Genomic DNA, 24575 nt, shown 5'->3' with positions numbered 1-24575 from the left:
CAGCAGACATATACGAAAACATATCATTGTCAAGATTTTCCACATTTTTACTTCATGAAGGATGCTGAAAGAAATAAAATTAAATAATTTTGATAAAGAAATTGAAAGTTGAAAAATGTCATAGGGATTGGCAAAAAGGAAGTTATTGAGGTAGATACAGAGCAGAAAAGAAGGTAGAACTGATAACACACTGTTGGATGAAGGGACATGTCCAGGAGAAAATGTTTTGAATTTTTTTAGTTATTGGCCTGGCAGGGCAAAGATAATTTAAGTTAAATTGGGCTTATAAGGGGGCTGCACAGTGGCGCAGTTGGTAGAGCTGTTGCCTTGCAGCAAGAAGGTTCTGGGTTTGACTCCCGGCCCGGGTCCCTCTGCATGGAGCCCGCATGTTCTCCCTGTGCATGCGTGGGTTTTCTCCAGGTACTCCGGTTTCCTCCCACAGTCCAACAACATGACTGTCAGGTTAATTGGTCTGTCTAAATTCTCCCTAGGTGTGAGTGTGTGTGCATGGTTGTTTGTCCTGTGTATCTCTGTGTTGCCCTGCGACAGACTGGCGACCTGTCCAGGGTGACCCCGCCTCTCGCCCGGAACGTCAGCCGGAGATAGGCACCAGCAACCCCCCCTACCCCAGCAAGGGACAAGGGTGTACAGAAAATGGATGGATGGATGGATGGATGGGCTTATAAGGGAAAAACTTCTTATAATCAGTTCTTAAAGTGATTTTATTGATTTTTATTTTCTATTTGTGATTCTCAGGCAGGTTTTGTGGAGACAAAATCCCTGATGTCTTGATCTCAGCCGACAGCAGGATGTGGATCGAGTTTCGCAGCAGCAGCAATTGGGTGGGCAAAGGCTTTGCTGCTGTTTATGAAGGTAGCAGCTCCTATAAATTAATAAATCACCCGGACAAATTGCTGGTTAACATGCATATGCATTCGTATGCAGCATAATCTTATGTTTGATGATTAAACATGCCTGGTTTTTGAGATTAGCTCCATTACTCATGGTGCAGAGAGAATGTTTCAGGTCTCTGCGATCAGCAACGGTTGATGCTAACTCATCCTGTCCGTCTCTGCCTGCTGTGATTCTGTTTTTCTGTTCAGCCATCTGTGGAGGGGAAATTACCAAGGACTCTGGGCAAATTCAGTCTCCCAACTACCCTGATGACTACAGGCCCTCCAAAGAGTGCGTGTGGAGGATCACTGTGTCGGAGGGATACAATGTTGGACTTAGCTTCCAGGCCTTCGAGGTGACCCACTCTCTCTGTCTCTGTGTGTGGGTGTGTGTGTATTTGTGTGTTTCCAAGTGTGTGTGCGTGTCACTGTGTGCATGAGTTCGGAAAGTCTGGGTCAAATTTCACGCTCGTATTGTTGCTAGAAAGGTAGTAAAGGTTCCAGTGGATGATGTGTGTGAATCTGGGGTTAAATCCCATAGTTCAGATTATTCTCTCCATGTTTGTTGCTGTATGCTGCTGTTGCATCAATTACTTCCTCTGCTTTACAAACAGCAGCTGTGACTGTGTAAAAGTCGGTGTTCTTTCTTCATTAAAATGTAAAAACCTAGTCCTTGTTTCAACCACTTTTGATAATTGTATGGACAAATGTTCAGGGAGAAATTTGTGTCCACAAGTGTTCATCAGTGCATCACATAGGAATTAGCTGTGCAGTCCTGACTTTCCTGTAGACATATTTAGTTTGAAACAAGCCCCTCCCACACTTGTTGACTTTAGGGAAGATCCACTTGTAAAGTCCTGATTGTGTCAGTAGCGATTTCCATTACAAATGTGTGCAAATCTTTGTCTATGTTTTGGTAATGTTGAAAAAACACGATTTGGATATTGCGGTGCTTCCATTAAATAAGAAATAAAATCAAAATCACGTTAATAAGCTAAGTCACACGATAAGTCATTAAAAATCACAGTTACATGATACATATCATAACTCAGTCATGGTGCTGGTGCTCATCATCTATCATCCATGAGAGGAAACACTGATGTCTTATTCAGGCGTTGGAGCGACAAGCCCCGCCTTGTATGTGGTGCTTTGGGAAAACTGTAATTGGAGATTTTACAGAAGAGTTATGGCTTCAATATGTTGGAATGGCACAACTTTTTATGAACTGTGATGCTGGGAGAGCTCTGGTGGGACCAGCTGCACATTGTCTGGAAAAAACAAAAACAAAACCATCATCTTTCTACCACCACTTCCTGTTGTCTTCTTTGTTGTTTTCTCCAGTAGCAACATCTGGCTGTTGATCACTTGCAATGTGAAAGAAGTGTTACCATTGCAGTTTTGTGAAATACATCAATTTCAATACAACTGAAGACCCATCTTATCTTAATGCCAAAGCTGTTTATTGAAAAAAATGAGCTTTTTCAAAATTAGCATGTTTCCATTAAGTAAATGTATCTTCATCATTTCAATTTGCGCAATTGTATGAATAGTGGAAATGCAGCTAGTAATGTGAAAATTGAATTTAACATTGAAAAGAAAAGTCGGAAAACTTGGCTAGAAAAGATGCTTTGACTTTCTGAGACATCCTGAGGACACCTGCAGCATAACGAGTGACGCAGTGTCAAACTGTGACGCAGTGTGTTACACTTCACTCCTTATAGGTGTAGAAAACTACAGATTGTTATTTGCTGTCAGGATTGGGCTAACTGTGCATCTCTGCCGTGGAGTAATTATGTGGAGCCTTTTACTTCAGTTGGTCATTTTACATAAATGCTCTCAGCAGTTATTACAGAAACTCCTTGATTTTTCTCCCTTCCAATCATAAAAACTGCAAGTATTTTTTTCCATTTCACAGCAATGATTAATCTATATAAAGCAAATAAGGTAGAAAGTTTGAGCCATATCAGCTAATAAATGGCGCACTGATGATGACTGTGACACTCCAAGAGTCTCACTGAACACGTGTGTGTGTGTGGGTGTGTGCGTGTGTGCGTGTGCGCGTGTGTGCGTGTGTGTGTGTGTGTGTGCGTGCGTGGGGGCACGCGTGTGTGTGTGACTGTGTTTGTGTAGATCGAGAGGCACGACAGCTGCGCCTACGACTACCTGGAGGTTCGGGATGGCCCGCTTGAAACGAGCCCGCTGATTGGCCGTTTCTGTGGCTACGACAAACCTGAAGACATTCGCTCCACCTCTCACACTCTGTGGATGAAGTTTGTCTCTGACGGGACGGTGAACAAGGCTGGCTTCGCTGCCAACTTCTTCAAAGGTGAGGGAGCTCAATAAAGGCGGTCAGTGAGTGTTTTTCTCTTCAATTTTTTTTCATGGATTTATTTATTGTCCTCTTTCCTCTTTCAGTCACCCTAATGCCACCAGTCTTGCTGTATTTAATGAATTTACAGTGAAACTTCTTGTCTCGCCGTACCTGTTGTTTTTTTCCCATGCGGCTTTTCTTTCCAAGGCTTTTCACATGAATTTTGACTCGTGTGTTCCAGAGGAAGATGAGTGTGCCAAGCCAGACAATGGTGGATGCGAGCAGAGGTGTGTAAACACTCTTGGCAGCTTCAAGTGTGCCTGTGACCCTGGCTACGAACTGGCTCCTGACAAGAAGAGCTGTGAAGGTAACAATGAGTGTGTTTCAGCATTTCTTAGATCATAAGGCTAATTTTTCCAACAAATATTACGTTGTGAGGACCTATTGCTACTTATGGGCCCCAAAAACCCAATCTGCATAACAAGAAGTTTTAGTTTTGGGGGTTATGTTTAGGATTTTCATGATGTGAATTGAGTTTATGTTAGGTTTAGAGTCAAGCATGTACTGATAATGGTTCAGTTTGGGGTAAGGGTCAGAGTCAGGCAGTTAGGCTGTAGAGATGAATGAAAAATGAATGGAAGTCACTGCAAAGTCCTTTGAAGTTAGAAAAACATAAAATGTGCGTGCGTGTGTGTGCGCGCGCGCGCGCGTGTGTGTGTGTGTGTGTGTGTGTGTGTGTGTGTGTGTGTGTGGGTGGGTGGTGTGTGTGTATGAGGGACTGAGAATGTTCATTCTTGTTCACAGTGTTTTGTGTTTTATGCCAGTTTGACTCAGAAACATCCAAACAGCTTCCATCAACAGGAAAAAACACACAAGACAAATCAAACAAGGAAAAGGACTTTTATTCCCACGATGTAGACCATCTGCCAAAAGAACCAAACAAATATCATTCAACAGAGAAAATGGTGCATTTTAAATATATCAGCTGTATAATTACTTCTGGGAAAATTTTCTTACAGGATTTATGTTTGCATGTTTAAAGTACTTAAAGTGACTTTAAGTACTTTATTATAAGGAATTGGTTAAACAGAGTCAGTCAAAACATCAACATTTAATACGATTCCTGTCAAACTTGTTGATTTGATAATGACACTTTCTTTGTACGCATGTACTCTGGACAAACTTAACTTAAAGTAAAAAGCTTTCAAATTTAATTTGCAATTCATTGAATGTTCTTCATTTTGTGCTACACATATGTGGCTTTGACACATGTTTAAACGTATAGAAACGGTTAAAGTGGCAGTATGTAACTTTTATTTAAGAAATTGTTCTTTTACATATATGTTAAAACGTCACCATACCGTGAAAGTTTTACATGAGATAGATAACCAGTGAAAACATCAAGCTCTCCTGGCTTCTGCCAGTGGTAGACAGTAGAAATGCAAGTTGATTGAATTTCCATTGGAAATTTTCTTCACCAGTTTGTTTTCGCAGATTGTTCTTTTATGGAAGGTTGAATGTGATTTGTGAAGTGTTTTTTTTCTTCACGTTGAAAGACTCTATAAAAAGTTTTATACAGCACAGTCTGATGTTGTCAACTTTTTATATCTGGCTGCGAGCGTCCACTTCTGAATTCTTTTAGCTGTTTCCATCTTCTGTCACAGTAAACACTGGAGACCGAGGCTGTTGGGAATCATTCCAGTCTGAAGCAGCACACAGCTTCCATGGAGCTGAACAGACGTTGCGTTCTTCTTCGGGTCACGTGTCAGTCTCAAACCACCCCTCCATCTTGTTTTCTTCCTGCCCTTTTGAAACTGAAGGAAGAAATACTGTTCTGACTTTTTATTGGTTTTTTCGGCAAAGTTTAACCCTTGTATGTAGAAATGGGATCCGACCGACCCCACACACGCAAAAGTTGTATCATTTACCATAGTCCTCTACGTTTGCCTCAGTCCTTGCACGCACAAGGGTTAAGCGAACATCATGACAATTTTTAATGAGCTGCTTCCTGGTGTTTTCTGTCGTTCTCCGGAAGATTTGTCTTGACTTTGAAGCTTTCTCTCTAAACTCCTTTTGCTAGTTTTCCTTGTAAATTCATTCAGTATTTTTTTCATTTGCAAGTATCTTTTCAGCCACAGAAAGCAACTTATTGTTTTTAAAATCAAAAGGTACTGTAAACCTAAGTATGCCAGGAGTATGAATAATTTTGAGCCACCTGTATGTTAAAACTTAGTCACAAATCAATTGCATTCATTGTTTGAATTCTACCTGTTAATGACAATAAAACTAGAAACTTTATATTACATAAGTCATGTTTAGCAACTCTAAGCACAAATGTTATGATTTATCTTTTAAAAAGGAAAAGAAAAAAATCCCCCCAGTTTTTTTTTGAGGCAGTATAGAAGGTGGAATTTGATGTTTGAAGGAAGGAAAAGGAAAAAGAGAGGCAGCTCTGGTTTAGATTAAATCCTGCTGTTCTAGTGACCAGCATGGCAGCTGAGTCACCTCTTTCCTGTAGTCTGTCTCTTTGTTTTTGACCAGGCCCACCACAATTGTGTCACCTGCAATCCTGATAGAGGTTGCTGCTGTGCTGGGATGTGCAGTCATGAACATCAGAGGACTGAGCACACACCCTTGGGGCACCCCCATGCTTAGTGTGGTGGTACTGGATGTAGTGCTGCCAACCCGGACTGCTCATGGTCCAGTAGCCAATCACAGAAAGACATGTACAGGCCCAACCTCTCCAGATTCTGGATCAGTTATTGTGGGATGATGGTGTTAACTTTGACTTGTTTGCTTTTTTCTTGGGATTAAATGTAGAAAAATCAAACTGGACTAAACAGGGGAAATCACTGTAATGTCAGTATACCCTCAGTGCATTTCATGTACAAAAATAACCATGTTGCTCATTTCTGGGCCTGATTTGTTTACATCTGTGTGTTTTCAGCTGCCTGTGGCGGTCTTCTGTCCAAGCTGAATGGAACCATCAGCACTCCTGGTTGGCCTAAAGAATATCCACCCAACAAGAACTGTGTGTGGCAAGTGGTGGCCCCCACTCAGTACCGCATTTCCATGCAGTTTGAGGCTTTCGAGCTGGAGGGCAACGAGGTAACCGTGTCCGGGTGTTAGCGTGCAGATCGGCTGGCTGCAGGGCTTTTAGCAACACGCTAACGATTCCTTCTCCATCAGCGCTTTAAGACCCCAACGCGATCCTCGTGTGTGTGTGTTTAGGTTTGTAAATACGATTACGTGGAGGTGCGGAGCGGCCTCTCATCCGACTCTAAGCTGCATGGGAAATACTGTGGCACAGAGGTCCCCGAGGTCATCACCTCTCAGTACAACAACATGAGGATTGAGTTCAAGTCGGACAACACGGTTTCCAAGAAAGGCTTCAAAGCTCACTTCTTTTCAGGTAAAACTTTAGCACGAGTGTGTCTTTGGCAGAGTGCTTCGATTGAGCATCAAAATGCATGACTTGTTCTCACTTATGGATCGGTTTCCTGAGAATCTGGATCAATGAGTGATGAGCAGGAGGAGAGATTCCATCAGGACATAAAAGAGACGGAGAATTTTACACAATGAAGACGAAATGTCTTCATTATATAAAATGTTACACAATGTCTTCATTGTGTAAATGTGCAATTTTCTGTAAATTGCATATCAATTTACAGAAATCCAAGTTTGTAACATTTATTTTATACACTCTGTTAGAAAACAAATTTTTTTCTCCTAAAACCTTTTGTGGATGAGAAATATTAACAGAGATGAACTCATCACAAAATGTCATCAATTCAGTCAGGAGATCAGATTTCTCTAAATCACATTAGAACAAACCCCTGACCTTATTGAGAAAAATAGATGTCATTTTTTGATTCAGCAGTGCAAAATAATCCTAATTCAGTTGAAAAAACATAGACAACTTCCTACAGATATTTTTTATAACCCGGTGTTATCAGCATGAAATCATTCCATCCGTTAACATTGGGAGGCCAGACCAAGGCACTCCGTTCTCCTCTTCTAGACTGATTTCATTCAGTGGAACAACTGGTCGTAAATTATTTCAGGACCTTTTTAAATCCCTCATTAGACTCATAATCTGCTTCAGTCTTCCACCTGAAATGCCTCAGACAGCTCTTGGGTTCTCACCATGGTGCTCACACTCACTTCAACTGTCAGGAGCACACCAAAGCAAATGTCTGAGGTTTAAACAGGACAAACCTTTTTCTTCGTGCTACTTGCTGCTTCTTTCTGTCTCTTTTGCTCGCACTCAGCTCGGTAAGAAGGGTTTCATTCATCTGCCTTTAACCTAAAACTTGCTACAGAAAGCTTTGAAATTGACTGAATTATTCTGACTGAGTGATTTTATCTCCAAACTAAAAATTCTCGAGTCTGATTCAGTTGCATGCCGGTGTTATGTGTTTTCCAGGCTTGTAGCCAATTTATAACAACCTTCAGTTGTTATAAATTGCTGTATATGTGACACATAGTTTAAAAGAAATTCGACTGCACAATTTAATCCCTTGAAATAGGGCCTCTGTCTCTTTAAGAAACTCCTGCTCTTTCCAACACTCTGCCTTTAGGAAGTCACCACAACAACCCTTACAACTATTGTAAGCTATTAGGAGCGTTGCATTGAGATGTAGTTTGTATGATGAGCTCAGCAGACTCGCAGTTCCACCAGCAGTTAGCACTGTCTGCTAATTGCTGCTGCTAGTCTGAAGGAAAGAGCCACGCATGGTGGGGCGCGTCACGCCAAGTCATGCTGCGCCACGTCACACCACACCATGCCATGCCACGTCACACCACGCCACACCACGTCATACCACTCCACGTCACGTCGTGCCACGCCACACCACGCCACGCCATACCATGCCATGCCACGTCACACCATGTCATACCACTCCACGTCACGTCGTGCCACGCCACACCACGCCATACCATGCCATGCCACGTCACACCACGTCACGTCACGCCACGCCATGAAACGTCACGCCATGCCACACCACGTCACGCCACACCATCTCACATGTTTTTAGGGAGTAAGGGAGAGTCTTGTAAGACAAACTTGCAAAAATGTGGGGCACTGGTAATACAGTCTTTTAAATTCAGAAATAAGCCTCACACTTTGCATTGTAAAAAAAATAAAACAAAAAGCACCACCTTCTTTCTGTAGACATCCCTGTGTCCAACCCTGACCATCCTCTTTAGGAGATGTTGGTTCACGCTCCCTCGCAGATAAACTTGTAAAACTCCCAACTGCCTGCAGAGCCTCTAGAATTTGTAGCTTGGCGCTGTGGAGAAGTTCCTGGAGAACAGATAGCCCACGCTTATTTGCACCTTCCAGGGATACATTTGGTTGGCGAACAGCCAGCGGCTTTAGGGAGGTCCCCTCTGCCTCCCAAACACCACTAATCCATGGGTGCATGCGGACATTTTGTGCTTGACCTGAAGACGGCTACAATGAGCACCGTGCAACATCGGCTGCAAAGCTTCTTAGTCAGTGATAGATAGGGTGTGACTGAGCCCACAATAGAAACTGTAATACCGCATCAGACACAAACACACGCGCGCACGCACACACACACACAGACTAGGATTTAGTGGTTTCATTAAAACCAGATCTAGCTGAGTTGGGTTAAGAGTCATCATCTGTGTCTAATCTTACACCTCTTTGTAGGGAGTCTTGCTTCCAGGCATGAAAACATCACAACACTTGTTATTTTAGTCTTGGGGTTTCCTGTGCATCTGTCAACATGGCAGCTCCATGCAGGTCAGATCTTCCACCCTCTGCTCCCTGCAGAGTCCAGTTCCTCTGAATGGCTTTGTCGTCAGCAAGGCGATCAAGAGGCTAACAGCACTAAAACTCTGGTTTTGGTTTCTGTTTAAAAGTCTGCAGAGTCCAAAGATTTTCAAATATTTCAGTTCAATATTTAGAAAAAAATATGTACAAAAATGTTCATTTATGTATGTTAGAAACAGATCCAATGTTCACCGCTTTTATTTTCACTCGCTGGGAGGTTGACACTGGTTCGGTTTGACAGCTCACACACATCTACAAAACCGCATGCGAGCAATTTCATAGTGTAATTACTACAATATGGAAAAAGGATCATACATGCTTGTGTGCTGGAGCAGAGACACATCTAAAATATGCAGGGCATTAGAAGAAATCCTAATGTGATATTGTAATTTTCTTCAGTCATTGAAACAGCAAAATATAAAAATTAAAGGTGAAATATTTAACTCTATGTAATGAATCCTTGTAAAATCATGAGTTGACTGGCAAGAAGTATTGTACACAATATTCATATTTTTTTTTTCAGATCTACATTTTCAGTCAGATCTACATTTTCAGTCTTTACATTATTTATTTTGTTAAGTTTTAGAGAGTTACTTTAGTCATATTTTGGGCTACATGAAATGTTTAAAGCTGGGATCTGTCCTTTTTTTTTTTACTTTGTGCCTTATGTTGAAATGTTTGCTTGAAAGCTAAATAATGTTCTGTCTGCGCATGTTCATGTTTTCACCACTTCTGTCACCTTCCCTTACGTCACCTGACCTGCTTGCATTGGTTCCTCCCATCTCACCCCCCACATGTCCTTTGGGGCATTTTTTTCTTTCGCCCTCCGTTTTCTTTCTCCTCCCACTTTCCTTCATCCCTTCCACTTCGTCTCTGTTATTTCCACATGAGTGACGTGCTGCATGTGTGTCTCTCACAGACAAAGATGAATGCAGCAAGGACAACGGCGGCTGCCAGCACGAGTGCATCAACACGGTGGGCTCGTACGTCTGTCAGTGTCGCCACGGCTTTGTGCTGCATGAGAACAAACATGACTGTAAAGAAGGTGGGTTCCACTTGCACCTGCGTGTTCACACACCGGAGTGAGAATGGCCGGGACGCATGTGCATGTTGATGACACTTTTGGTCATGAAAACGAGAAATTTCAAACCTAGGATCCACATCCAAAATTGTCAACAGAAAATGTTAAGCTGATCTATATAGACAACCTACCTGCTACATTTAAAGTAAATGCTACATTATTAGCTTTCTCACTGCCTTAGTGAGTCTATATGTCATGACGGAAGGTAACTTCTTGACCAACATGCAAAAACAAGTGAACCGATAATCAGTAAAAGATGTTTAATATAAAGCACCAGAACAGTACAGATCAACTGTGTTCTTGGGGGGAGCGGCAACTGGAGCGGGCTGGAAGAGAGGATGAGCGATGAGTTTAAGGACTGTGGAATTTTTTAGGTCTGAACGAGCGGCAACGGTCTTACTAGGTCAGGCGGCAGGTAAGCGGGGGTGGATACTGGGATTTCCCGGGACGGTTTCGGGTATGGGGATCTGCTGCGGAACCCGCTGGTGTTTGGGGGAAATCCAGCGGACGGTGTTGGAGGGCGGACAGACACGGACCTCAGCTCACCGGGGCAGATCGAGGTAGGCAGCCAACGAGGGGTAAGTACGCCAAGTAGAGCCAGGAGCTCAAGCCTCGAGTGATTGGACCACGACGTCACGAGGAAGTTGTCTGAAAACGAATAAACACAACAGGTGTCACTGGGAGGTTCACAAGGAGTCAATAAAAGCTATGATGGTGGCCTGCAGTACCATTACTAGTTAACACTCTGGCATCGATGTGTTGGCTGACTCCACTCTTAAGCCTCTGCGGAGATGAGACAATCTCCGACAGGTGTGAGGATCCCAGCGTCGCCGGTCACGCCGACCAGAGATCATCCACCAGGCAGCCCCTGGTGGAAGGAGCGAGAAGCAGCAGCAAAACAACCCGAGCACCCAGGATCACCACACTCTGTCTAGATAGATAGTTTCCTTTGGTGGTCCGTAATCAACATCGGACCCAATTTGAATTTTTATGCATCCTATATACACTACTAACAGTATATAGTAGTGTATATAGTGTACGTAGCAATTAGTGTTAGATCGTGCACATATTCTTAATGTGCATGAACGAACACTTTTCTTGGTATACCAGTCACTCAAACTCTTTTACACTAGAAGTTACACTCAACAGAGACTTGAGTTTAAGATTCCAACTCTAAAGAACGAAAGATAGTTATCAAATGTTCATGGGTAATTTAGGCCTAAAGACGAGAGATTAAAAGGTCATTCCCACATGTTCATGAAATAAATTAGACCCAAATGAGCCTTCAGAGTTTGGATGTGAGATGAAGGAGATTTAACCTTTTTATTCAAATTTTATCACACTTGCAGTACAAACACTGATCTAGAGGATATCTGTGCAAAATGAATAACAGATAAGCTAGCAAATCCCAGCAACACAAGTGGCTACCAGGGTAACAGGAAAGCTAGCTTCCTTCGAGGCTAACTCGTCTCTGCCAGCGAACCCATCCAAAGAAACTGCGGCCACAGCAGTCTCCATAGTTCAGCTAGCTGCAGAGTTCAAAAAGCACCGGGCAGTTCCCATCAAGACTCCGTAAAACCTCTACGAGCCTCGGTAGACTTGTTGAAAACAACAGTGGACTCTCTACAAAAGAGCCTCTCCTCTGTGAAGTCTGTGATTGAATGTCTACTAGCAGTGGACTCCACCATTAACATGCATGAAAGTTTGAAATATCTATGCTTTGGACTGACTTGATGACCTTGAGAAGTGCTCAGGTAGAAACAGCCACTGCATATAAAGCATCACTGACAGAGCTGAGGATGGTGCAGACCCAACCGATTTCATTTCTGGTCTTTTGAGCTGGAGAGGGCACAGCGGTCTCCAACCCTCCGATCCAGTCAGCACAAATTCCCTTGTGCCTTAATGGTCTGCTTTCCCAGATTTCAGCAAGAAGAGGCTGTTCTTCGCTGAGCTAGGATCACGATTTGCAATACCAATGAGTCACAAGAAGGATCTGTCAAGACCGCAGCAAAGAAAGGAGCAGTATTCCATTGCGTAAAACAAGTCCTGTTTCAGAAAAAAGTCAGCTGTATCCCACAAACCTGAGAGTGACCCACTAGGACAACATGCTCATCTTTAACTTGCCCGAGGGAGGAGGATCAGAAGTTCGTCAACCAGAGTCTGGGTAAAGACTAGAACACTGACTGGGAGCCATCAAGGGGTTAAATTATCCGTATTAGTAGTTTGGTTATCTGTGGATTCACCTGGCTGTGATTTTCTGATCCATTTCTCTGCTGCAAACCCTTTATTCACAGACAACCTGTAAAGACAATAACTGTGAGAAAGGAAGCTGAAGGAGTTCTGCAGGGTTGATTGCTCTGTGTCACACTGAGAGGACATCAATTCCATGAGTGTGTGACCAACTACATAAACCTCTGTGTGGACAACGTTCTTCCCACCAGAACACTAAGATGCTTCCCAAACAACAAACCATAAATAACTAGTGAGAGAAAAAAACTCTTCAAGGAGGGAGACATAAAATTATCTAGGAGTATACATTCTTTAAAGATATTATTCCTCAAACTTAAAACATTATTTAAAGAAATTTTGACTGCCTCTTTATTTCAGAAATCTCAAAATTAACATGATTAATGTTTGTTAATCTCTGTTTAACGATTGTTAACAGAGGCATCCATTATTATTTTACTCAAACTGTGATTCACATTGACCCATTTCCTCCTTAAGTGACGTATAAATCTGTGCGAAGGCACTGGCCTCGCAGTTAGAAACCATAATGGATGATATAATCTCTCATAACCTGCCTGCCTTAACTTCAAGACTTCAACCAGTATTTGTTAGCCATTGTTCTTTATCTCACCATGGATCCCGTCTCTCCTTCACTCTAAATCGATGAGTGAAGGATCACAGGTTACGTCTATACACAGATGATACACATAACGATCAAGATGAACCATAATAATTATACTTCTAAGAAAGCCAGTCCAGGTGCTTTTTATGGAATCACTTAAAGTTCCTCTTTACTGTCATCGTGTTCATTTGATCTGGACTTTTAGGACAGAACCAGCAGCCTGCCTCGCACCGCTTCAGATTTAATTTGGATTTGTCTCAGATGTCTCGCTCCACAAGGCCCTCTTTGTAAAAACCTGGAACTTACTGTAAAGACTTTACTACTGTTATTACTTTGAATGTGTGCCAGCGTACCGGAGATTTGGTGTCTTTGGCTTGTGGCTTCATCTGAACTTTTCTTAAACAACTGCTTCACAGTAACCATGCCCGAGTTCACTTGTCCCAAACGTGCCCTTAAATTATCCAAAGAAGCTGAGACTCAGAGCTTGTATCGAGTTTTCTGCTTGATTTGTACTCAGCTGAAAAGTGATAAAACATGAAAGAGCAAAAGGGCATAACAAAGGAAAATTAGAAAATTACAGCATTATTATGGTTCAGAACCATAAGTATAATGTAACATCCAGGGATTGGTGTTATTCAAACCAAATTTTTTAATCTGACTGACCTCTCAAGCATTCCCACAGTAATTAAAAACCTCAAAGCTTTTCAAAGTCAACTTTTGCACACACACACACACCAATAAACACTACATCAGTGTCTGTATGAACGACTCGCTGAGGCTCCTCAGGTTTCTCATAAAGAGAGTCACGTTTCCAACATCTGGGGACTCCAAAGCTTTGCATGTTGCATTGTTGTCCTGATTGTCGACATGTAGCACATGTGTGTTTATATGTTCACTAAACCAGCGTGGCCCTGCAGCCTTGCAGTCAGATCTGCGGTTGTACACATAAAGCATTGCATTAGTGCGTAAGGGCGTCAGAAGAGACGATTCACATTTTCACGAATGCATGTCAAGAATCTGGTTGTATTGTAAACCAGACCATTGTAACGATGTGTGTGGGTATGGCTGTGTGGGTGAATATATTTACACATATGTGTGTTTGGTGAGTCCATGGAAAAAAAAAAAAAAACAGAAAAAAGGCAGATAAAATGGACAATTAATTAACCTATATTTTCTTTTAATTTTTCTGATTTAATATTGATGGTCCATCTGAAAACATGGTACGAATTTATGGGGTAGGAATTCATACGTTTCTTTCTTCTTCCTGCTCCTTTTTGAGCATATTAAGATTATCATGGTACAAAAAAATATGTCTTTCGCATTATTTTATACTGAAATAAATAAATTAATAAAATAATAATAATAAACTCTGCATGTATACATGTGTTGTCAAAACCAAAGGTGATCTGCTCAGTAAAAGTCCACGATGTAACAAAGAAGTTAAGCTTCCTGAACAATTGGATCAGGAGATTTTTTTTCTTTCTTTCTTTCTTCACTCGATGTTTTGAGTAGAAGAAGCAGAATTAGACTGGGAGCACAGGTACACCACGTCTTTTAACGGCGCGCTGCTGAAGAACAATTATCGTTCTTCATCAGTCAGAAAAAGGGGGGGATGGAGGAAGCTCCAGAGTTATGACATAACAAAACATGAGAATCTGTGGCAAGACTTGAAAACTACTGTTCATTGAAGCTCACAGTGCAATCTCACTGGAGCTAAAATTTTTAGAAGCTCTAAGCATGTCAAAAAAGTATAGACCCAGGGGTCTGAATCTAAGTGCACACCACACTTTTCAGATACATTGTGTTGGTCTACAACATAAAATGCCAGAAGAATTTGCTTAAGTTTGTGGCATTATGTGTAAAATAGTTTGTCCTGACTTTATATATCTAGTTTTTATTTGTTGTTGCTGTATTTCTTATTATGTGTGAAATTGTATGAATGTTTGTATGTTGTGTTCTTTCGTTTATGGAACTATGAATGGAAATTAGCATTTTGCTACATTTATGACAACATTCATTACTATGCACTGTCCCATTTAAATAAAATCAGTCAATCAATCAAAAAACAAAAAGGTCAACAGATTTAATATATTTAGTTCCTTTTAGGTTGCTGGGCATCATGTTTGTGTCAAATGAAACAGCCTCGCTCTGAATTACTGACAGCATCACTATGTGACCGGTCAGTGCCTCCACATGCAGGGTTTGAGTCTGTTTTTGACTCGGCAATCTGACTTCTTTTTTTTTATTTCTAATCCAGCTCTTTTATTTGAACCGCAAAAATCCAAACCGACCATGTTTAGTGCAGCAGCAGGCAGCTTGTGCTGTACATGTGCGCCTGCTTTCCTTCAAACTTCACCCTGAACTTGTGACCAGGATGTTCTCCTTTGAAATCCCTTTTTTCCCCTCGTTCGGTTCTCGTGTTTCTCTTCTTCATGTTCCCTTTCTATTTCCTCTGACCTTTTCCTGTGCAGCCACGATTTTCACTTCCTTCCTGCGTATGTGTGCTCTCGTGTTTCTGTGTGTGTCCAGCTGAGTGCGAGCATAAGATCCACAGCCCCAGCGGGACCCTGAGCAGCCCCAACTGGCCCGACAAGTACCCCAGCCGTAAGGAGTGCACCTGGGACATCACTGCCACGCCGGGACACCGAGTCAAGATCGTAAGTGAGCAAATCCAACTAAGCTGACCTAGTAACAACTTGTCGTCCTGGCTGCAGAATCATGCGACATGAAGAGGCCTTAAGGCGTCTCTTTTCTTCTCTTTTTTTTTTTTTTTCATGTCTGAATTCTTTGTTCTCTCTCTTTTCAAGAGAACTAAATGTGGATGGAGAAGAAAGCACAGATATTTGGGTTAACTGCAATCGCGTGCGCATGTGTTAGTAAGAGGCCTTGGGCAGAGGCCATCTGTGTCCTTGTGCCTCTGTGTGTACACGCATGCGCGCACACACACACACACTCACACACAAGTTTGGATTTCTACCCACATTAGGACTTTGCATTGACTTCCATTCATTTTAGTTACTGCATTTATGGCTAAGACTTGAAAACTGCTGACATTTTCCCTAACCCTAACCATTACTAGTCTATTCCTAACGCTAACCTTAACTAAAACTTAATTCACATCATACCTCTAAACCTGACCTCTGACCCTAAACAAGTCTATAGGACCATTCTTTGGTCCCCATGCGGCCCATCGGTCTTCAGAGGGTTGGTAAATATGCCAGAAAAGGTCCTAAGAAGAATAGATAAACAAGTACATATACACACACACCCCTACACGCATACACACGCACACACACACACACACACACACACACACACACACACACACACACACACACACACACAGAGAGAGAAAAATAGCTGTCTTTTTTGTGGTGCGCACATCTGTGTGACATGACTTGATGAAGAATCGTGTTAGTCACTGTTAGACTGAGGATTTCTGGTCTTGAGTTTCTCTTTTCCTAAACAACGACATGTTTCTTATCCTTTTTGTATAGAAGATAATTTTATGATTAAAGATCATCGAGTTTGGACAGCTGCAGGTTACAAAGCAAAAACCATGAACGTCTGTGATGCATAATTAGATTTGATGCAAACTGCCAGGTTAAGTGCCATTTGCACACGAAAGGTTATGTGTCATGAAGTGTTTATAATTTTAAATACCTAAACAGAGCCAGATTAGAATGTTGTTGCGCTTTTGCTCAAGATTAGTCATCACAGCCACATGAAAACAACATTTATTCTTACACCAAAGCCAGAGTCAAAGTGGAAAGAAATGATCACTGATTTAATTTGCTTGTTGGTTTGCGAGATTAAATACTTTTTTTTTAAACTACTGAAAAAGGTTGATAAAACGTAATAAATGCAATCTAGAAGAAGTATGACTATTTCGTTAGTTCTATAACTGCAAAATAAAGCATTAATTTTAGACATCAACCTTGTTCGTCGGCACCTTAACATCTTCACAAAGCTTTGCCTCCATTTTTGTTCCATCTACATTAACTCCAGGCCCTGACCTGGATGGATTCTACAAAACCTTAAGCGCAAAATCAGTTGATGAATGTTGCAACAATGAAATGATTGCAATAAATAAACATGTTGGGATATATTTTTGAACAAATTCAGCCAAATAAATTAAAATAAATGGTGCCTTTGCAACAATGTTTGAAAATTGGTTCTGTGGGAACTTGTCTATGTTGTAAAGATGCATCTCTGAAGAGGTGGAACATTTTCTCGCCTCAGTGTATGGGACAGATTTAACAGGTTCAACAAAAACTTAAAAGACAGTCTTCTAAAATCAGTAACGGCTCTGAATATGAGTGAACAAGCAATCAAAAGTAAAACGGAAATCTGGAGAAGACCTCTAAAACACAGGATGGATTTCTTCTTTGAAGCAAATATTTTCAGAAACCGGGATGCCTAAAAACGTCTGCATAGTTCTGTGTGTATTATAGGCAGAGGTCCAAGCGGTCAAGAACATGGTCTCTTTTTACTGTTCACTTCACATAATCCTCTTAAAGTGCATTGATATTCTATTGTAACCACACAAAAGACTTTTCTGTAAGCACACACACACACACACAAACACACACACACACACACACACATACACATTGTCTACACTCACACAAACACACACGTTCAGCATAAATAGATCAGTTTGTAGATCAGGACTTGCATTCCCACTTTACTTTGACGCTGCAGCTACACGTGAGTCTCAATGCAGGATTTCATATTTACCATCCACTTCCCATTCATTTGTGTAATCTGCCCTTGCTGCTTACGCAACTAGAAATATGGCTCATCGACCGGTGACAAGTCTTGTAACCTAAAGAGATTCATTTGTGGTGAATTATATCCAGTCCAGCAGTTTGTTTGAGCTAGACCACAAATGCAGAAAATACTGATCATAATGGTTCCATCCATCCATCCATCCATCCATCCATCCATCCATCCATCCATCCATCCATCCATCCATCCATCCATCCATCCATCCATCCATCCATCCATCCATCCATCCATCCATCCATCCATCCATCCATCCATCCATCCATCCATCCATCCATCCATCCATCCATCCATCCATCCATCCCAAACACCCACCCACCAATCAACCTACAAACTAAAAACCAACCCACCCCTCCAGTGTGCCCTGGGTCTCCTCCTGATGGGTTGTGCCTAGAACACTTCATCAGGGAGGCGTTATGGCCCGAGCCACCGCAGCGGCTCTAGTCTGAGTCCATCTCGGATGGCCGAGGCTTTCACCCTGTTTCTGAGGGAGAGCTCAGACACCATGCACAGGAAACTCATTTTGGTCGCTTGTATCCATGACTTTGATCTTTCGGTCACTACCCAAAGCTCCTGACCACAAGTGAGAGTAGGAAAGTAGCTCGACCTGTAAATGGAGAGCTTTGTCTTTTGACTCAGCTCTCTCTTTACCACAACAGAGCAGTACAGCGCTAACATCCGTGCAGATGCTGCTCCAAAGCACCTATCCATCTTCAGCTCCATTTATCCCTCATTCATAATCAAGACCCTGAGATACTTAAACTCCTCCACTTGGGGCAGTCTTGGATTTGAAGGCACCGATCCTCCAAATCGGATGATCTCAACACCTAGAAATTCTGCAGCCCTCATTAACATAAAACACATAAAAACTGTCCAATCATCAATCCACTGGTCTGTCTGTGGTTCTCTGGGTATAGCACCATCATAAGTCTAGGTATTGCTTCCAGCCCTGGTCTTTTTGTGTGACAAACTTTTTTCTGCAGCTTAAAAATGTTGCAAATCTAAGGAAGGTGGTGGAGGCATCTTCCTCTGATTGCTCTTTCTCTGCAGGCCTTCAGTGAGTTTGAGATTGAGCAGCATCAGGAGTGTGCTTACGACCACCTGGAGGCCTTTGACGGGGACAGCGATGCAACGGCCATCTTGGGCCGCCTGTGCGGCAACAAGATCCCGGAGCCTCTGATCTCCACTGGGAACAAGATGTACCTGCGCTTCATCTCTGATGCCTCAGTGCAGCGGAAAGGATTCCAGGCTTCACATTCCACAGGTAACGAAGACGCCACAAACACACCTCCATGTAAAACACTGTGGGAGTTTGTGAAAAGCATCAATCACCGTAATTGGAGAACTGGTGTTCTATAGGGTAATATCGCCCTCTAGTGGTTTGTTGAAGCAGGTGTATGAGTAAAGCAATCTAAAAATGATTTATCAGAACATCCAAAACAAACAAAAACTCTTATCAATGCTATCCAGACATTGTCATCTTCCTAAAATAATAGCCATTTTATGCCAAAAGTGATTTTCCAAAATAAATAAATCACCACCTCTTTTTTTGCCAAAGGGTAATTTTTACCAAAAAAAAAAAAAAATCATTTTTGGTAAAATTTTACGTAGGTCATTATTTTTGGAAGGTGACAATATGCGAATAGCTGCTCACTTTCCTTCGTCTGTTTGTGCTTCAGAGTGTGGAGGTCGTCTGAAAGCGGACGCCCGTCAGAAAAACCTTTACTCCCACTCCCAGTTTGGAGACAACAACTACCCGGGTCACACGGACTGCGAGTGGCTGCTGACCACAGAGCAGGGCTACGGCATCGAGCTCAGCTTCATAACCTTTGAAGTGGAGGAGGAAGCAGACTGTGGCTATGACTACATCGAGCTGTACAACGGATACGACGCCAATGCACATCGTTTAGGCCGCTTCTGTGGTTCTGGGGTAAGCTTCATTTAGGATTTTTCAGGAAGTGTCAGAGTTTCACAGAAGCTGTACTTTTTTTTTTGCTAAAGGAAGTTGAAAATGTGATTTGGTATTGATGCATAAACCAATTCATTACATCCATTCACTTCAGTTCTTCACTGTGTATTTGTTAGTCAGAGCTGTTCAGTGACTCAAATAGAAATGTAGAACATTAGAGTTTGTTGTGTTGGAATGAGCTTTAACGTTTGACTTCAAACTCATTGTCATTGTGGTTTTGTGGTCACTTCTTTTGCCACCACAGACGAAGCCAAAACTTTCTAATCTTTTAGCATTGGTCTCACTTTGGAAAAATGAATTTTCGTTATCCACATGGGAACATTGGTAACTGAGATATTTGAAGTGAGCCATCTATCTGAGCTGTTGCTGATCCAACATTATCTATTAGCAGTCAAGGTACCAAACTTTGACAAACGGATCAACTCTTTAACGGGACAGGATTATATGTTTTCCAGACACATAGCACCATTTCACAGCACAATCAAGTAACTCTAACCTATCAAATATAACTTAAAATAAATTTGACTTCATAATTGAATGCCTTAAAGATGGGCTTTTGTCTCTTTAAAAACTCCTGCTTTTTTTCTGAAGCTCCACCTTCAGGAAATCATAACAGCACGACTCTATTAACCCTTTAACAACATTTTTATCAGCTACTGAGCAGTAGCTCCTGTAATGAGCTCAGCTGATGCTCAATTCCAAACAGGTGTTTGCTAATTGCTGGTGGCTAGTCTGAAGCTCTGAAACGGCAGCTCAGAGGAGGAGCTTTGTCCTGGAAGGAGGAGCTTGGCCCAACCGTTCTGCACAGCTGAATGGTTGCTAATTTCTCAAACATGCATGAAAGAATCAAAGCAACAATCTCAAAATCTGAACTTTGAGATCAAGATAGATCTGTTTGGCCATAATGCGTGAAAACTAAAGAGAGAACGAAGTGTGTTAGACCAGCTGGTCAGCATGGAGGTGGGCTTGATATGGGCTGTGTTTTCAACCTGTGCACCTCGCATGAGTAAAGCATAAACTGTACTGTATTACAAAATATTCTATTGTCAATCATGAGGTTTACCTGGAGTGGGTCACCAACAGAACAACGGTCCCAAACACAGCAGTAAATCTACAGCAGAATGGTGGAAAAGAGAGGAATCATGGTGGACCAGTTAAAGCCCAGATCTAAGCCTGAATGAAATGCTGTGGCAGGACCTGAGGGGATGTGTGCAAAGAGAAATTTTCCACGCCTTAATGGACTGAAACAAAGTATTATAAGACAGTAGGAAATCTGTAAAACTGATCAAATCAGACAAAAGTAACTGGTAGAAGCTGCTGCTTCTGCTAAAGATGCTTCCACAAGCTGGTGGATGGTAAGGTGTACTTACTTTTTCACACTGCAATACTTTGTTGGATTCGTTTTCTTCTCGTTTTTTTTTTTTTTTTAACAGATCTTTCTCTGTTTTTCCATCTTCAGCCCAGAGACGGGATTTATTCCCCTGGAGACGCCATGCTGATCCGTTTCCATAGCGACGACACGATCAGCAAGAAGGGCTTCCACGTCCGATACACAAGCAGCAAGTTCCAGGAGAACCTTCACGCCAGGAAGTGACTCTACACTCAGCCGGCGACCTCTGCGGCACGGCAACCAGAAAAATCCGCTTTCTTCCGTCATCTCTGACCCACGGACAAATGAGGACGTCCACTAGCCGCCTGACCGGCTGGGGGGTGAGGGGCGAGGGGGGAGGGGGGGACAGCTTTCGATGCAAATATTTGTTTACAAAAGAACCGTTGAGATTTTGAGACGTAGTGGAAACAAAAACGAGACACGGAGGATCAGGTTTGAGGCGTTGTTCACGGACACAAATGCAAAGGAGCCACTTACAGACTCATATTTTCAACAACAAACTATGGCTATGAAGGAGACTAACAAACAGAATCCAAGCAGCAGTTCTGTGCTGCTCCTGGATCCCTGAACTGTGCAATTTACTGTCACCGGACGGCTGCTTCCATCCACAGGGACTCAGACTGCTCACAGATGTTTCACTTGCCTTGGATGGCTGGGAACTGGCCTCTTCAGCCCAGCTCAGAACGGCTGCAGATACTTTGATTTCTGTGTATTGTTAAACCCAACGTGTTTACTGTGTGTGTGTGTGTGTGTGTGTGTGTGTGTGTGTGTGTGTGTGTGTGTGTGTGTGTGTGTGCGTGTGCGTGTGTGCGCGTGTGCGTGTGTGTGTGTGTGTGTGTGTGTCCGCGCATGAGGAGAGAACAAACAAAAGGCCCATGTTGGTCCTTTTACTCTTGGTTGCTCACGGCTCATGCAGACCATCATGGAAAAATGGAAAGGAAAACAAACATATGAAGATTTTATAATCTGTAACATTGATGTTAAGCCTTGCTTTATGTTGTGCTTTTGAGTTTTACTGGTGGTTTTAAGTTGCATATCCCCAGGAAATTTGTATTTATATATATCTATATATATATATCTATATATATATATAGATATATATAAATAAAAGCAGATATCTGAAGGGAAGAACTGTCTGTGGAAAGAGAGACCCTCATGGTGCTAAAATAAAACTGAATGAAGGTTTTTAAATAGAGGTAATATTACTTGCAAAGGTATTCATATCCTTTCAACATTTTCTCCTTTTGTGGTGCTGCAACCACAAACTGAACAGTGTAGGGATTTTATGAGGTCATAAAAAGGATCCATGGAATCTAAAAAGCGAGGTGAGTTTGAATCGAGAACAAACGGGCACTGCTGTTACAGCACCGCCCCGAGGCAGACATTTTTGTCTAATTTTTTATTTTGTAAAATAGCTCAAGCTCTCTCCACTGGTCTTCAAATCTTGCTACTGATTCTCAGCTGGATTTTGACCTAGACTGTGACCGGGTTGATGATCCAAAATGTTCTGTGGTGCATCTGGTTGTAGGTTTATTGCCTTTTTTCCTGTTGGAAGGTCAAACAGCAAATCTCAAGTCTTTTGCAACTTTTAGAAGGTTTTCTTTCCTGACTGCCTCGTACCTGCTGGAGAAAAGCGTCCCAACCACTGCAACCTGTCATCTACAGAGAGAGCACATTGAAGGTTTTGGCAGCCATAGCTCAGTCGATGATGGCCACCCTCAAGAAAAGTTCCATGGCTAAAAGAAAACAACAAGGCAGGTAAAATGTCTATGGAGAGGAAAAAAAACTGAGAACATACTGAAAAATGGAGAGCAGTAAGAAAGAGCAGCAGAGTGAGGGACAGTGGTTAGTAGATGAAGCCTGACAAACCTCTGAGGCCTTCACAGAACAGCTGCATTCACACTGAGATTGAAGCACACAGGTGACTTCTGGAGGCATTTGGTTACACTGGATTTATTTAGGGTTGTCAAATTAAGATGGTTCAATTGAACATCACATAAACATCAGTAAAATATGCTGAAGTTTGTGTTTGTAATGTGGCAAAATGGAGGAAAAAAAAGGGATATAAATACTTTTTCCTGGGCTCTCGTCTAGCCACTGTGCAAACGGGCCCCTGCAACATCAGCTTGTATCTGTGGAACCACAAACTAATGCCTTACAACCAAAATTTATGGTTCCATGGGTGTCTCTGATGCTCTTGCACAGATGTCTGTGAGTGTTTTGGCTGCGTCTTAGAGTGGTTTCACTGTAAAAAGAAAACACACCGAGTGTGATTTGTACTTGAGGTAGCTATGTTACACGTGTCCACAGTGCGTGTGTGTTTGTGTCGGCGACATACTAGCAGAAACCTCTTCATGTCTTCTTTTGCGTCGCAACCGATTCCATCTGAATGCTTCCTCACGCTACATCTGGAGCAAGAAGGGGAGGAAGTCTGAAGGAATATGAGCGGTGTAAAGCTCTAACGTGTGTGTTGTAGCTGATTTATAAGGAAAACATAATGCGTGTTTGTCTGTAAGTTGTATGTGCTTAAACTGACTATGTCATTGTACGTGCCAAGCTCCAAGTGATCCTCTTTGATCCAAACCAGTTTTTGTTTTTCCGTGTCTGTAGTCCAGAGACAGGGACACTGCGTCCGCTGCATCACTCATTAAAGTACACACAGGTTCAAAGCTCTCGTCTGCTTCAGTTTGATGTTGATGTTTTCAACATTTCCAGTATTTACTAGGGAAAAACCCTGCTCTAAATGTATTTTCAACAAATTTACTGGTGCCACAATTATGGGTACCTCCACTGTGGAAACCAATGAAAAAATTACCTAAATTGATCAGACAATCATTAACAACTATGTTTATTTTCAGTAATTGTTGATCGAACCACAAAGCCTGAAAACCACCAAACCTTATGCCTGCACATATTTCAAAAGTCTTCAGTCAACCCTTATTCGTAGGCGGTGCTTGTAAGGAGCTGGTTATTGGTTAATCTTTTAAAGTGTTTTGGAAAATACATTCAGGCTTTGCTGCTTTTTAATTTATTGCAATTTAATTGTTCATTTTATATAGATTTGATTGTGTTCAAGTATACTTAGCTCTGACCATATTCGTCTATATGTAGATGACACAGTTGTATATTTTTCTGCAGAAAACAAACAACACAATTGCAGAATTTTCTGCGTTAATAATTATGATCCCTGATTGGTTATGTAACTCATATCTGCATCTTAACGACAATAAAACTGAATGTATGTTCTTTTCTTAGGTCTTTAAGTCGAGATCCAGATTAACATGCTATAGTTTCAGGAACCTGACTGTATGACTCTGTTGGTGTAATAGTTAAATCAAAACTTACTTTTAAAATCCAAGTTTGAAAAGTTCATAAAGGAATTTAAATCAGTTTGAATAATGTTAGACTTTAGAAACCATTAACTTTCACATGTTAGATACAAATCAGAAAGGCTATAATGTGATCAGTTAAAATATGTTTTAACAATATGTAATG

General features: G+C 41.8%; 1 protein-coding gene and 1 long non-coding RNA gene across 4 annotated transcripts in view; one reads left to right on the top strand and one right to left on the bottom strand.

Moving 5' to 3' along the window:
* The window catches only part of tll1 (tolloid-like 1), a 58129-nt gene extending 33803 nt beyond the window's left edge, over nt 1-24326 (top strand). For 2 of the 3 annotated variants that reach the window (XM_008403067.3, XM_008403001.3), the window contains 11 exons: nt 757-873; nt 1104-1249; nt 3024-3219; nt 3446-3571; nt 6152-6312; nt 6436-6616; nt 9924-10049; nt 15463-15590; nt 18772-18985; nt 19401-19651; nt 21150-23754. In XM_008403067.3, the coding sequence (XP_008401289.2) occupies nt 757-873; nt 1104-1249; nt 3024-3219; nt 3446-3571; nt 6152-6312; nt 6436-6616; nt 9924-10049; nt 15463-15590; nt 18772-18985; nt 19401-19651; nt 21150-21284 (1781 nt within the window). In that variant the 3' untranslated portion in view covers nt 21285-23754. Of the gene's footprint in view, nt 1-756; nt 874-1103; nt 1250-3023; nt 3220-3445; nt 3572-6151; nt 6313-6435; nt 6617-9923; nt 10050-15462; nt 15591-18771; nt 18986-19400; nt 19652-21149 lie in introns of all 3 variants that reach the window. The other variant, XM_081613361.1, reaches the window with a different exon arrangement.
* On the bottom strand, nt 10331-10644 carry LOC145554153 (uncharacterized). The gene is made up of 2 exons (XR_014090203.1): nt 10486-10644; nt 10331-10411 (listed from the first exon to the last, which is right to left on the bottom strand). It is a non-coding gene; the product is annotated as an uncharacterized LOC145554153 (long non-coding RNA).
* Nucleotides 24327-24575: the final 249 nt, after the last annotated feature.

This window comes from Poecilia reticulata, chromosome 1 (assembly GCF_904066995.2).
Source record: "Poecilia reticulata chromosome 1, P_reticulata-male-v2, whole genome shotgun sequence".
In the NCBI taxonomy this organism is placed as follows: domain Eukaryota; kingdom Metazoa; phylum Chordata; class Actinopteri; order Cyprinodontiformes; family Poeciliidae; genus Poecilia; species Poecilia reticulata.
This window is presented reverse-complemented; position numbering and strand designations above follow the sequence as displayed.